Here is a 13,171-nt window from a genome sequence, read left to right as displayed (position 1 = left end):
TGCAGCACAACTGTTTTCAAATTTTTTATTGAGCAGCCTATCAGAATGATTTCTGAAATATCATGCGACACTGAAGACTGGAGTAATGATGCTGAAAAATTCAACTTTGCATCACATGAATAAATTACATTTTAAAATATATTAAAATAGAAAACAGTTACTTTAAATTGCAATACTATTTCATAATATTACTATTTTTACTGTATTTTTAATCAAATAAATGCCACCTTAGTGAGCATAGGAGACTTCTTTAAAAAAAAACTTAATAACAATCTTACCGACCCCAAGCGTTTAAACGGTAGTATACACAAGAGAGACCATATAATTATAATGCAACATTTACCTAAATGTTAATGGTCCATAAAGGCATAGAACTCTTACATTTATTTTTTTTAAGACCCCATCCACCTTCTTTAAATTTGCCCCCTGAAAAAGAAACCAAAGGCAAGATTCTGTTCATTTTATTCTCTTTTAAATAACATTTTCCACCAACATATAATCGAAAGTAAAGCAATATTAATTCAACAACCTTTAATTAAACGGGTGAAAAACAGGAAATGAACAAAACGGAATGTGGCAAGACGAGGTTCCAAATTCATCTTTCTCATTCCAGCACAAATACTCAAAGAAGGGAAATGGACTGTTAAATCAAGGAAAGGGAGACTGTTGCATATCTCATTACCAATTCAAATACAATCCACAGATAATAAATCAAATGATTCTATCTGGTTGTGTAGGGGTATAGCTTTGCAATGCAAGACCAAACCAGTTATTTAGACCATTACAACATAGAGGCCCCTGAAATTATTGAATGCAGTATTTGCATTTAAACACAGATCCTGCATTTTACTTGATATTAAAAAAATTACTTTTACAAGCAGACAGGTTTGTAAGAATACAAGACTCTTTTCAATTTGGTGTTGTTGATAGACCCTGGATTTGCCACAATTCATATTTTCCCCATCACAGTCAGTGACATAACCTGAAGTATTTGTGTGCTTACGTCTTAACCAACACCTCATTACTTTTTATTACTTTGCACTTTTATTTAACAATGCATCATTAGGATGAGCAAATTCTTATTAGTATTTACAGACACCAAAATGGCAGCATCAGGCATATATCACGCCTCATCTTTTGCACTGTTGTGTTAGTGTAATTCCCAAGCTGTTATAGAAAACCAAACCGAAATGGGGACATTAAAGCAGTCCCACTAAAATTAACATCTGGTTATTTACAGTATTTACATTAACACTCCCGTATGTACAAGTTTGCATACCACTTACAGTACATGGGCAATTTATTTATTTTTTTGTGCTTAAGGTAATTGCATTGTCATCCGCTCTACAGTTAATAAAGTTTTTTTTTTTTAAAACAAGTAAAGAGCTTCGCTTACTGTTGCAGACACAGTTCCTCCAACCCAGATCTTTAATAAAAAGAGAAAAAGATCAAACTAAACACTAGTCCAGGCTTATTTTGAGATGGAGAGCCCAGCTGTAAAAGTACCAGATTGACCCTGTTGAAAAACGCCCCTCCAGTAGTTAATCTCAACTGCGCCTGCTGAAGAACTAACGGTACAGGAGGCGTCTAAAGCGCTAAGTGATTTTAAAGGTTCTATGATCCATAGAGCAAAAGGAAGATCGCACATATTAGGAAAGTCACCTAAAATGTCAAATGCCCTACTCTTCTCTACAGAAGGTCACCCTCAGCTGGCAAACTGTTGGTAAAATGCCAGCTTGACCCGCTCGATGTGATGGCACAGCTTGATGGCAGGGCCCAGCTTCAGGTCCATACACTCCTGTACAGTGGGAAGGTTCAACAGAAGCAGCGCCTGACCGTCAATTTCCTGGAAGGTAAATGAAAAAGAGTTGAATAATATACAGATGTAGGATCCTAAATGAAGACTCATAAGCATGTGAAGCAAAAGATGTAGTTTAATCTATGCAATGTATTTACATCTGTTTTAGGTCTAGATGTGGCCCAAAGCGTTTTGCGATCCAATTATTCAAACCTACAAACCGACGTGAAAAAAAAAAAATCCTGGCCACAAATTAAGAATTCACTATTGCACTAATTTGTTCTCTCATTTTAGGTAAATCATGGCCACTATTTCACTGAATTAAAATGAGGAGACAAAATTAGACATACAACATCATGGCCACAATTGATCTAAAATGAAGCAAATTATTAATTAATGGCCACGATATTTATCTGTCACGTGTGCTTCGCACAAAGAGCCGACACTAAACCGGGTGCTTCCCGGACAACAATGAAAGGCAGTCTTCTCTCCTGTCAATCAACCATTACTCTAAGACAAGAGGTTTCATTTTTGGCATGAAATGCAGCAGCTTTAAGAGGAAATAAAAGTCCTAACATTTACTATTTTCTGCTGCACATAGGTGGGCACAGGAGATTACTAATAGGTATAAACAGCGATTTATCTGATCTGACCACTTGTGATTGGATGTTAATGTGTGTTCAATTACTTGATCCATAAAGATGCGTGCCAGCGGAGCGCAATCAGTGGTCCTGATGAATCGCACAACATCCGTGACACTCCATTCCAGTGGACTGCTGTCCAGACACAGCTTCTGAGGAGCTTCAGTACGTGGACTCTTCAGAAGAGACACAGCAAATCAGTCAGTTATCATATACAATCAGTACATAATACCACACTTAGACAGTAATTTTCCTAAACATTAAAAATATTGATTTTATATACTGTAAACCAGCATTTCTTAACCTTTCTGACTTTGAAGCTCTTCATTGTCAAAGATGATATTTGAAGGGCCACATGATATTTCCAATTATTCAAACCTACAAAGTTCCGCACATGACATCAGGGCTGGTCCTAATACCATTTTTTGAGCTTCGAAGCTTCGGTAGTAATCATACTTCGGAGGGAAATAAAAAACGTAATAATAAACGAGGCTCAAACATCCATTTCATAACAGACATGCCTATTTATTTGAGCACTTCCGTCAATGAAGAAACAACACACTAAAGCCTGTAAAGCACTGTATAAATAATAGTAACTTAAATAATATAATAAAGTTAAATATTTAAAAATAAAATCGTTTTATATTTCCACACAAAGACGCATGATTTAGCCTAAGCCTACCGCTCTGCGCTGACGTGAGTGAAGATTTGGGAAAAGAAACAAGATTCCACGTCCAGTGGAATAACTAATGGAATATTGTTAAATTCGCTGATAATCGCAAAATACAAAGCTGACAAAGCTTAAATTTATGGGCTCACGCACAACTCTCTCATTCGTCATGAATCCAAATGTTTCCATGGCTGCGATGTAACATTTAATTGCTAACCTATTGTTTATTTTGTAAACAAAGCTTTGTGCGTCACTCGTGTCATAATATTCATGTAAAACAGTTAACCAGCATTGACGCACAAAACGTGTTCTGGCGGATCACCGCCGGTGCTACTCAGTCACAGTGATGTGGTTGTCAAGTTCACCAGCACAGCCCTAAATAACGGGTAAAAAGGCTAATACATTATGTTTCTATTATTCTATTTTCCACAATGTCAAAGCAATGCAGCTTAAGCCAAAATACAAGCTCATGCAGTTGTGTGCTCTAGACAGAGAATACTCCAGTTGCAGGGAACACTTTAGTAGGCTAAGAAGAAGCAAATATATTTATTATATAACGAGGTTGGGTTCCTTCAACTGTCCATCCTATTAAAAACGGCTAAGCTATATAAGATAATTGTAAAAAAGAGTATTGTATTTCACCAGATTTCATAGTGTAAACATTTTCAAGGGCGAATGAGAACCGTTTCAAGGGGGATGCCAGGTGTGCGGAAAAAATAATAACCCGAATATTCGAATCCCAAAATTGAAAATCGAATACCAACCCACCAAACAAATATTCGGGTCCAGCCCTATGAAAAAAGATATCCTGGCCACAAATTAAGAATTCCAACAACTTATTAATTAGTGGCCACATTGCACCAATTCATTCTCTCATTTTAAGTAAATCATGGCCACTATTTCACTGAATTAAATGAGGAAGCAAATCAGTATAACGTGGCTAGAATTGTCAAAGCTCATCATTGTCAAAGACAAAGCTGCTCAGTTTGAGTGGAAATTTAAATATTTTTAAAAATATTATAAATTATATTTATAATAATGCTATTTCATTCAAATGATTAAGTAAAATAATTATAAATAACACAATATTTCTAGTACTTCTGCTGTAATGACAAAGCTACTCATTTTGAGTGGCAATTTAAATGTATTTAAATATTTAATAAATATAAAATATTTGTATATTGTGACTAGAGTTTTTATTTTCTTTGCTCATAATTTATATCTAATAAAATATTTTAGAGCTTGACATTAAAATAAATTATATTCATTATAAAACTTTTCTAGACTTTTTAATTTTTTATTGATTTTCCATAACTTTTACAGGTCTGGAAACCCCAAAATTCCCTCATATATCTGTGTTTTCCAGTACAGTGGCAGTTCCTGGTCCACAAATAAAAATGACAGTTGTTGAGAGAACAAATTACCGTAAAAAATATGATTTCAGCCTTTAATATTAATATATATTTTAGTTGTCTTAATTTTAAAGCATAAAGCATATGTAGTTCGACTTTAAATAATTTAAGCCATCCTTCAACTCCCTTGGAAGTGTGCTGAGGCCCCCAAGTGGGCCCCGGAACCCTGGATGAGAATCACTGCTCACTGAAAAACATATAAATGATTACATCATCATCCAATATTTATAGACTGCCGCAGTGTTACCTTGGGTGAAGGAGGTCTGTTCTCATCATCCGAGCAGGAAGGCGAGCGAGCTTTGCGCCGTTTGCGCGTGGGACGGGGGGTTTCTGGAGGGGAGGGGGAGGGAGTGGCGGGCTGCGACTTCTTCTCAGAGTATTCGGAGTCATCCATCAGCTCGTCTTGCATCTCAGAGCCTGTATCTTCACTTAGAGAGTCATCCTCATCCAGATCTTCCTCATCACCACTGCCCTGTGATGCCAGACAGTGACATTAGTACACATTGTAGACATACTGCAACATACATGATGCTAGCCTACATAGATTTAATATTATCAACCGAGATGATCACTTTGATGCTGTGGTGGTAGAACATCTGAATTCTGCTCTTGTGTTGAATCTTAATGGAAATGACATTTACTCTGAGCAAATGTTTCAACAGATTGTGCATTTCACATTCTAATGACCACATTAAAACAGATGGAGGAAGATGGTTTTATTTTATTTTGTATTCAGTGTGGTCCAAAAATCTAGACTAGACGAGACTAGATTGAAAATCTGGGTTAAAGATTCTAAAGCATTATGACGTAAAATGAAAAAGAAATGGATGCGATTCTGCACTATTTATAGGTCACTAATCAAAGCTCTGATGTTGAGCATGTAAACAATTCTAAAATTCACACATTTCTATGGTGATGATGTTTAGAAATGGGAACATTTGTATTCAAAAAACAAAATGCAAAATAGAAGTATTTTCACCAGTGGTTTCAGACTTCTGCAACCGTGTAGCTCTTGTTACCTGAGGGGAACCTGCCGGAGTGTTGTCGACTGAAGCAGAAGAACGCCTCTTTTTGTGGACGAAGAGCTGCTTCCTCCTCTTCCTCCTCCTGCCTCGTCTCTTCACACCTCCCTCTAAGTTGGAGTGTCCGCCGGGAGGTCGGCCCACACGCCTGCTCTTCTTCTTCCCATAGTAATATGCTATAAAACAGGTATTGTTAGATTCACAAAGCAACTTAAACAGCAAGTAATACTATTTTATACTATCATTTAACTTAAATGATTTACAGTACAGGTCAAAAGTTTGGAAACATTACTATTTTAATGTTTTTGAAAGAAGTTTCTTCTGCTCATCAAGCCTGCATTTATTTGATCAAAAATACAGAAAAAAAATGTAATATTGTGATATATTATTACAATTTAAAATACTTGGTTTTCAATTTATTATACTTTAAATTATCATTTATTTCTGTGATGCAAAGCTGAATTTTCAGGATCATTACTCCAGTCTATCACATGATCCTTTAGAAATCATTCTAATATGATGATTCATTATCAAAGTTGGAAACAGTTCTGCTGCTTAATATTTTTTCATAACCTGTGATACTTTTTTAGGATACTTTGATGAATAAAAAGTAAAAAAATAATAAAAATAAAAATAAAAAAAAGAAGCAAATTTTTTAAAAATAGAAATCTTTTGTAACAATATACACGACTGGTCAGTAATTTGGGGTCAGTATTTTTTTTTTTTTTTTAAATAAATCAATACTTTTATTCAGCAAGGATGTGTTAAATTGATAAAAAGTGATAGTAAAGAATATTTATATTATTAGAAAATGTTTATTTTGAATAAATGCAGTTCTTTTTAACCTTTTATTCATCAAATATATTAGGCAGCAGAACTGTTTCCAACACTCATAATAAATCAGAATATTAGAATGATTTCTAAAGGATCATGTGATAGACTGGATGTCACATGTGACACTGAAGACTGGAGTAATGATGCTGAAAATTCAGTTTTGCATCACAGGAATAAATTATTTTTTAAAGTATATTCAAATAGAAAACTATTATTTTAAGTTGTAATAATATTTCACAATATTACTGTTTTTTTTCTGTATTTTTGATCAAATAAACGCAGCCTTGATAAGCATTAGAGACTTCTTTCAAAAATATAAAAAACGGAATGTTTCCAAACTTTTGACTTGTACTACTGTATATGGTTGAATTCCACAAAACTTGTAAAAAAAAAAAAAAAACGTCAGGTCATATTTTATCCCAAAATCAAAAGAAAGAAATAAGAAATTATATTTTATATAAACACAAATTTTTTCTCATGCAAAAACAACACAAACAAAACAAAAACACAATGACTCTCATTGCTGTAATGTGAACAAAAATAATATATTATTTAAATGTTAGTGTTTATAGATCATATATGGGATAATATGATAATATATGCTTTAATTTATCTGATTTAAAAATAAATAAATACATTTTGTATTACAATAATCATTTTACTGTAATACAGCAAAAAAGGACAACAAATCTAAAGAGAATCATTGAAAATAATAGGAATTACAAAAAAGTACAAAATACATATAATGGTAATAAATGTTGTATTTGTCAAATGTCATTTCTCTCTTTTTTTTCGTCATGGGGGGGTTGAAATGTGACCTGGGAGTGATTTCACAAAATTTGCAATTCAAATATCTGCAATAATTTTATCTGGAGTAATAAATGTACTGTACCATCCATCCAGCAAGCCAGTACCATAATAAAATACTGATATAAACAGAGAAAATAGCTGAGGTGATGCTCACTGTATTTGGTTTTGGTGAGCACAGAGCAATTTTCCGAGCAGCGCTCCAGGACCATTCGTGGGCCGAACAGGTTGGGACAACACTCCAGCTTAATGCAGGTTTTCCGACAGAAATCGGCCACCTGGTCTGCTGTGCGAACGATCTCTACCGTCGCTCTGTAGCTCTTCCCTTTGTACCTGTGAAACACAGACTTGTCAGGAAACCGAGAGCAAACTATTTATGTCAATCATTGAATCGTAAATTATTATATGCATTGATAAAAAAAAAAAAAGCATAAGCATAACTTTCATAATTTGTTCCAACAACTTCTTTGATCAGGTACCTTTGTAAAGTTTTTCTCCCTTAATTTTTTCAGAAAAAAACATTAAAGCCCAAAAGTATACTTTGGCCGTCCGCGTTCTGCGACAGTTTGTGCGCTGACCATGTGACATAATTTTCATGATCAGGAGCCTACAACCTTAGCCGGAAAAATAAAAGGGAAGGAGACGAGGCCTTTTTTTGTTTTGTTTTTTGAATGGATGTCAATGGAGGAGAGGCTTCACTACGCTGAATAAACCACTTTTGTGAGGAAATAGCTTATCATTTAATGAATTGACAGCCCATGATTAATCTTCGAAATCTTTGCTCCTAAACATTAGTTTTGGAATTATCTTTTTTTTTTTTTTTTTTACACCAAACGAAATGCTGTTTTATAAGAGAAGTCACAGACAATTGCGAGACAGGTATGATTCAGTTTACAACACTTCTCATTATTTTCTATGGTATCAACAGTGACTGTCGCACAACTCTGAAAGAAATTCATTGACGTCAAGGCTGTAATTGGTTATTAAAGGTCCCATGATATGCTACTTTTTGTAGGCTTTAATATAAGCCTTAGTGGTCCTTAGTACTGTATCTGAAATCTCTTTCCAAAAATTCAGCCTCGGTGCAGAATTATAGCCTCTACAAGCCAGTCCCAGAATGAGCTTCCTTCAGACGGGCCGTTTCGGTGTCTGTAGCTTTAAATGCTAATGAGGAGGAGAAAGGCGGCGCAAGGTGGAGGGTGGGTGTGGCCTATGACCATCTTGCGCAACGGTACCATGCATGTTTATGTTGGATATAGCCTATTGCAATGGCACGAAGACACGCAGTCGTTCAAGCATTTCAGTTTGACCCAGAATCTGATCCAGATGGAGAAGCAACGGATGAAGAAGTTGCAACTCAGCGGCTCCAGCAGGACGTTTCCAAATGGTTAGTTTAAAATATTATGTCTGGATACGGTACTTTATTCGGATGGTTTACAGTTATTATCATGTAGCTAACGCTAACCTACTGTTGCCTTTACATGAGAGATCTGTAACGTCTGTAATTTATCTTATTATAATTACATCAAGCTCTGCGATCTTGAAATGCGGATATCGCGCGCGCCATATAACCAACAGGAAAACGGTTATCCAAATAACAAAGAAATGTACAACACTCGCGTTACAGTGTGTGTAACTTGATGCTGTCTACCTTTACATTAGCGCAAGTAACTGCATAGCTAATGTGACAGCCACATTCTACGTGTAAGAAGCTAGGTAACCATAAACAGTAAAGCAACACACTTATATATCATTTGTTGACTTACTTGTCCGAGGTGTGTAGCTGTGTGTACCCTTCGGTGTTCATTTGTACATCCAATTATTGAGCAATTATTATGCTTCGCTCGCTCAAAAGCCATGATGTCTCTCGTGGACAAACTAAAATCGCGCGCGCGCGTTCTACTTCCTAGCTCATTTTCTCATGGGCGGGCAAAGCAGAGAAAGGGGAGGTAACATTTCTCCTTATAACGTCATAAGGAGGAGATTCAAGATCAGCCCGGTTGAGCTTCCATTTTCTCAAAGGCAGAGAAAAATAGCAAAAGCTCGATTTACACCGATTAAAATTTCTAGAAACTTTGGGACCATATACAGGCTAGGGGAACTCATATTAATGTTAAAAAACCTCAGAAAGTGGAAATTTCATGTCATGGGACCTTTAAGGCATACGTGATCTAAGTTAGCTGTTACGCTTTTTTCCAATGGTAGAGTCTCTGACCCTCGTATCTCCCAATAATAAGACCGTGGCTGAGTCCCAAATCGCCCCCCATTTCATACGTTAGTCCACTAATACTGTTGACTTGAAGAAGTGAATGAAAATGAGTGAGGGAATTCGGACAGCCCTTGATCGTACATCAGCTGTACACTTGTTATTGCAGTGCAATGTAGGATAGAATGAGTGCTCTAAATAACGTCCACTATGGTTTCGGACACCACTACAAATAGATGTCCCTCAAATAATGCCCTATTTGAGGGTATGGGGGCGATTTCGGATTCAGCCCATCTCTGGATCCGCTACTTTTCTTCTTCTATCCTTCAAAGCAAATATCCTGTAAATGACATGACTCAGTGCTGCGCTCTGAGGTCTGGTAGAGTATAAAAAAGCAACTGTACTGTGCATTAGTTGAATACCTGCATCCATGCTTATGCACTTTGAGTGTACTTTGAAAGCTGCGCAAGGCCGAGCAGAATGCAGAAAATGAAGTATACCCGGACCTTAAGGCAGAATATACTCACTTGGCTTTAAGTGTCTCTCCGTGACCCTGCCAGCGGCCCTCCTGGTCCAGCTGCAGCTCTCTCAGCACTCGGCTGGGCTTATAAGCCGAATTTATCAGCAGTGTCAGCACCTGTACAGGTCAAGAGGTCAGTATTTAAAAAAAACACAGCAAAGGTATTCGTAAGTCTTAACAAAATGGAATAGTTCTGACTCCAAATACTGAGTAGTGTTCAAAACTGTGACAAAATGGAGATATTTTGTCTATTAATGCACTATAAGTTGCTATGACCTACAGTTCGACTAATGAAATAAATTCATAGCAGGAGAATTTTTATCAGAATTTTCTATTATATTTATATTACATATTACAGATTTGACATGCAAATAAACTAGGGCTATCAATCGGTTATTTTTTTTAATTATTATTACTATTATTATGATTATTATTAATTAAATCAATTTAAATTATACAAAAAAAAAGTAAGTTAATTTACATAAAAATTTGATCTTGGTCCTTTATCATACTTTCATTTTATAAAACCAATAAGCCACTCGAGTATGTGCATTACTGTTATTTTACCACAGTTAAGGGGGTTTTAGATACTTAGCATTGTGTCATGCCTTAAAAACACCTTATCTGTAAAAATCACCATTACAGACAGCCTCCTGTGCACATTCATCTAGTTTTCCATACGAGTTTTTTGCAGGATAGGAAGTTAAGACTTAAAATACTATTAAAGTCCCCCTCTAATCAATAATTTTATCCCTTATTTTTGGTCAACAAAATGATATATTTAAACATTTTGTCCTGTGAAAATAATTTTTTCATACATTAAAATAGTTTGAATGTAACTCTACACCCTTGCTTCATTTAGTATATGTGAATCATGAATATGCAAATGAGCCCCGCCTCCACTCAATCATACAATGTCAGAATACCTGATCCCCTCGGTCAACTTTACTGTATAGACGTTGCACAAAGGCAAGTGGAAATACTGGCTTAATTCAGCAATATATGTTTGAACCAGAAACTGATTCATAAGAAGTGGAAGAGCGAATCATACAGGCTTGTCTACAAGTCTATGTATCAGAATTGTTTAATGTATCGCCTTTGGCTTGACTACGTTATCAAACAGCTAATAACGTGTTGCTAATGTTGCACAAACCATGTTCCCGTACGTTCGTCATCTCAGAGTGAGACAAAATGTACCTGATTTTTCATATCAACAGAAAAATATACCGGGATAACCTGGCTTCTCGAGCCCCCCCCTGCTTCGCACCATAGTTAATAATATGCTAAATCCCGCCTCACGTTGACTGAATTGGTTATAACATATTTGTGGCGTAGAGGACAGAGACGATTTCAAAAAGTTTTAAAGAAAAAATACTTAGCAATGGTGCTGACTTATGAATTTACACATGGTTTGTCTTTAAGCACCACATAGATATATAGACAACATTAAAAACTTGATTTTAACCACAGAGGGACTTTAATAACATTTACTCAATTGGATACCTCCCATGTTGTTGCCAAAAAAGCCAAACACATTTAAATACTATTGCAAACAAGCAGTCTGTTGTGGCTAACCTCCTTCAGTACCAGGACACAGTTCCCAGGTCCCACACACTGGGGCAGCTCTGCAATACGGCCCTTATTGAGGTAGGGCCCTGAGAAGCAGCGATGGTTAAAATAGATCTTAGGGCAGCAGTACTTCCCATTCGCCTGGCCTCCTGGTGGCACACAAACAAGATTAAAATAGTACTGTGTTAGAGAGCATTGAGCTTTTATGACCGTGTAAATGTCTGACAAGGTAGACCATGCATTTGTAAGAGTGTTCAGATGTGTATCTAGCGCTCACCCATCTCAGCCTGATTGCTGTTAATAAGTTGTTTGGTAGTATCAGGTGAGGAGTCTTTGGATGGTACCCGGCTGTGATGAAAGAGATAAATGAGTGTTTTTCCATAATCAAAAATACTTGAACTCAATTTTAACACTTTTGTGTCTTACTTACTGTTTCTCTGGCTGAACAACCGCAACCTTCTTCTGTTTATCTACTGCAAATATCACATAAAACATGAATTTAAATGTCTTACCAAGCCAATGTAAAAACTAAATATCAATTTATGGGGTAATTTGTGTGCACAGCACTTTGGCATCATGAACGTTCTCTGAAATCGAGAGTTTGTGCTGTAACACTGACCTTTGGGCTTGCAAGGGTGCAGAAGAGGATAGCCATTTGTTTCACACCAGCTCACTGGGAAAATATCCATGGAGTCTGTGTGAACTATGATCTCTGGGACGGCTTGCTTCAGACCTGAGCATAGAGTGGGAGGAAAAGATATGAGACAGACAAGCTAACCTCCTTCAGTACCAGGACACATGCCTACTGACTAATCCTCATGCCTACTGACCTTCTATGATGTCTATAAAGGGTTAAGCCTAGTCTTAAATTAGTCTGTTACTGGTCTTGCTATTTTTAATCAGGGATTCAGCTTGGTTAGTATCCTCTGAAGCCAGTTCAAGGATACTGCATAATTATTCAGAGCTACCATGCTACAGAGAGAAGAATGTCGACATCACACCTTCCAAACGAATCCACATGTGTTGACCTTTGACCTTGGTAACAGTTGCTACGTGAATGTTTTCAGGGCAGAGCGGATTGATGGCCTCCAGCATCATGGATTCTTTAATGCACTGATCAGATGGGTCCTACAAGGAAATTGAAAAGTGATTCAATGTCAGAAAGTCACATGACCAACAAAATGTCATCAATAGCTGAGATTTGACAAAGTTTTGCAAAAAATTCAAATAATTTGTAAGAAATTAATACTTATTTTACAAGAGATTTCTATTTTCAAATAAATGCTGTTATTCTGAACTTACTATTCATCAAAGAACCCTGAAAAAACGTATCATGGTTTCCACAAAAATATTAAGCTGCACAGTTGTTTTCAACATTGCTATTATTATTAGAAATTTATTGAGTGTCAAATCAGCATATTAGAATGATTTCTGAAGGACCATTTGACACTGAAGACAGCTTTGCCATTACAGGAATAAATTACAAATGTACAGTGCTAGTTAGAATTATTTGCCCCCTTGGTATAAATATGATCAAAGATGGCTGTAAAAAATAAATTGCATTGTTAATCCTTTTGAGATATATAATTTTTTTTTTTTTTTTTTGCAAAAATCTAACCTTTCATTGAAGTAAAGGAATTGAAAGTAGGGGTAAAATCACATTATGAAATAAATGTTTTTCTCCAAAACACA

At 36.0% G+C, this 13,171-nt stretch overlaps 1 protein-coding gene across 4 annotated transcripts in view; it reads right to left on the bottom strand.

The window, feature by feature from the left end:
* Positions 1–445: 445 nt before the first annotated feature.
* Positions 446–13,171, bottom strand: part of sfmbt1 (Scm like with four mbt domains 1) — a 28,766-nt gene continuing 16,040 nt past the window's right edge. For 3 of the 4 annotated variants that reach the window (XM_084100310.1, XM_084100312.1, XM_084100311.1), the window contains exons 11-21: positions 12,481–12,607; positions 12,099–12,212; positions 11,910–11,952; positions 11,757–11,827; positions 11,486–11,628; positions 9,918–10,027; positions 7,342–7,517; positions 5,541–5,719; positions 4,769–4,993; positions 2,487–2,615; positions 446–1,846 (exon numbers count right to left, since the gene is read on the bottom strand). In XM_084100310.1, the coding sequence (XP_083956436.1) occupies positions 1,706–1,846; positions 2,487–2,615; positions 4,769–4,993; positions 5,541–5,719; positions 7,342–7,517; positions 9,918–10,027; positions 11,486–11,628; positions 11,757–11,827; positions 11,910–11,952; positions 12,099–12,212; positions 12,481–12,607 (1,458 nt within the window). In that variant the 3' untranslated portion in view covers positions 446–1,705. The remainder of the gene's footprint in view (positions 1,847–2,486; positions 2,616–4,768; positions 4,994–5,540; positions 5,720–7,341; positions 7,518–9,917; positions 10,028–11,485; positions 11,629–11,756; positions 11,828–11,909; positions 11,953–12,098; positions 12,213–12,480; positions 12,608–13,171) is intronic. The other variant, XM_084100313.1, reaches the window with a different exon arrangement.

The sequence above is a fragment of the Abramis brama genome, assembly GCF_963993115.1.
Source record: "Abramis brama genome assembly, chromosome: 23".
Classification (NCBI taxonomy): Eukaryota; Metazoa; Chordata; class Actinopteri; order Cypriniformes; family Leuciscidae; genus Abramis; species Abramis brama.
Note: the sequence above shows the minus strand (reverse complement) of the source record. Positions and strands in the feature narration are given on the sequence as shown.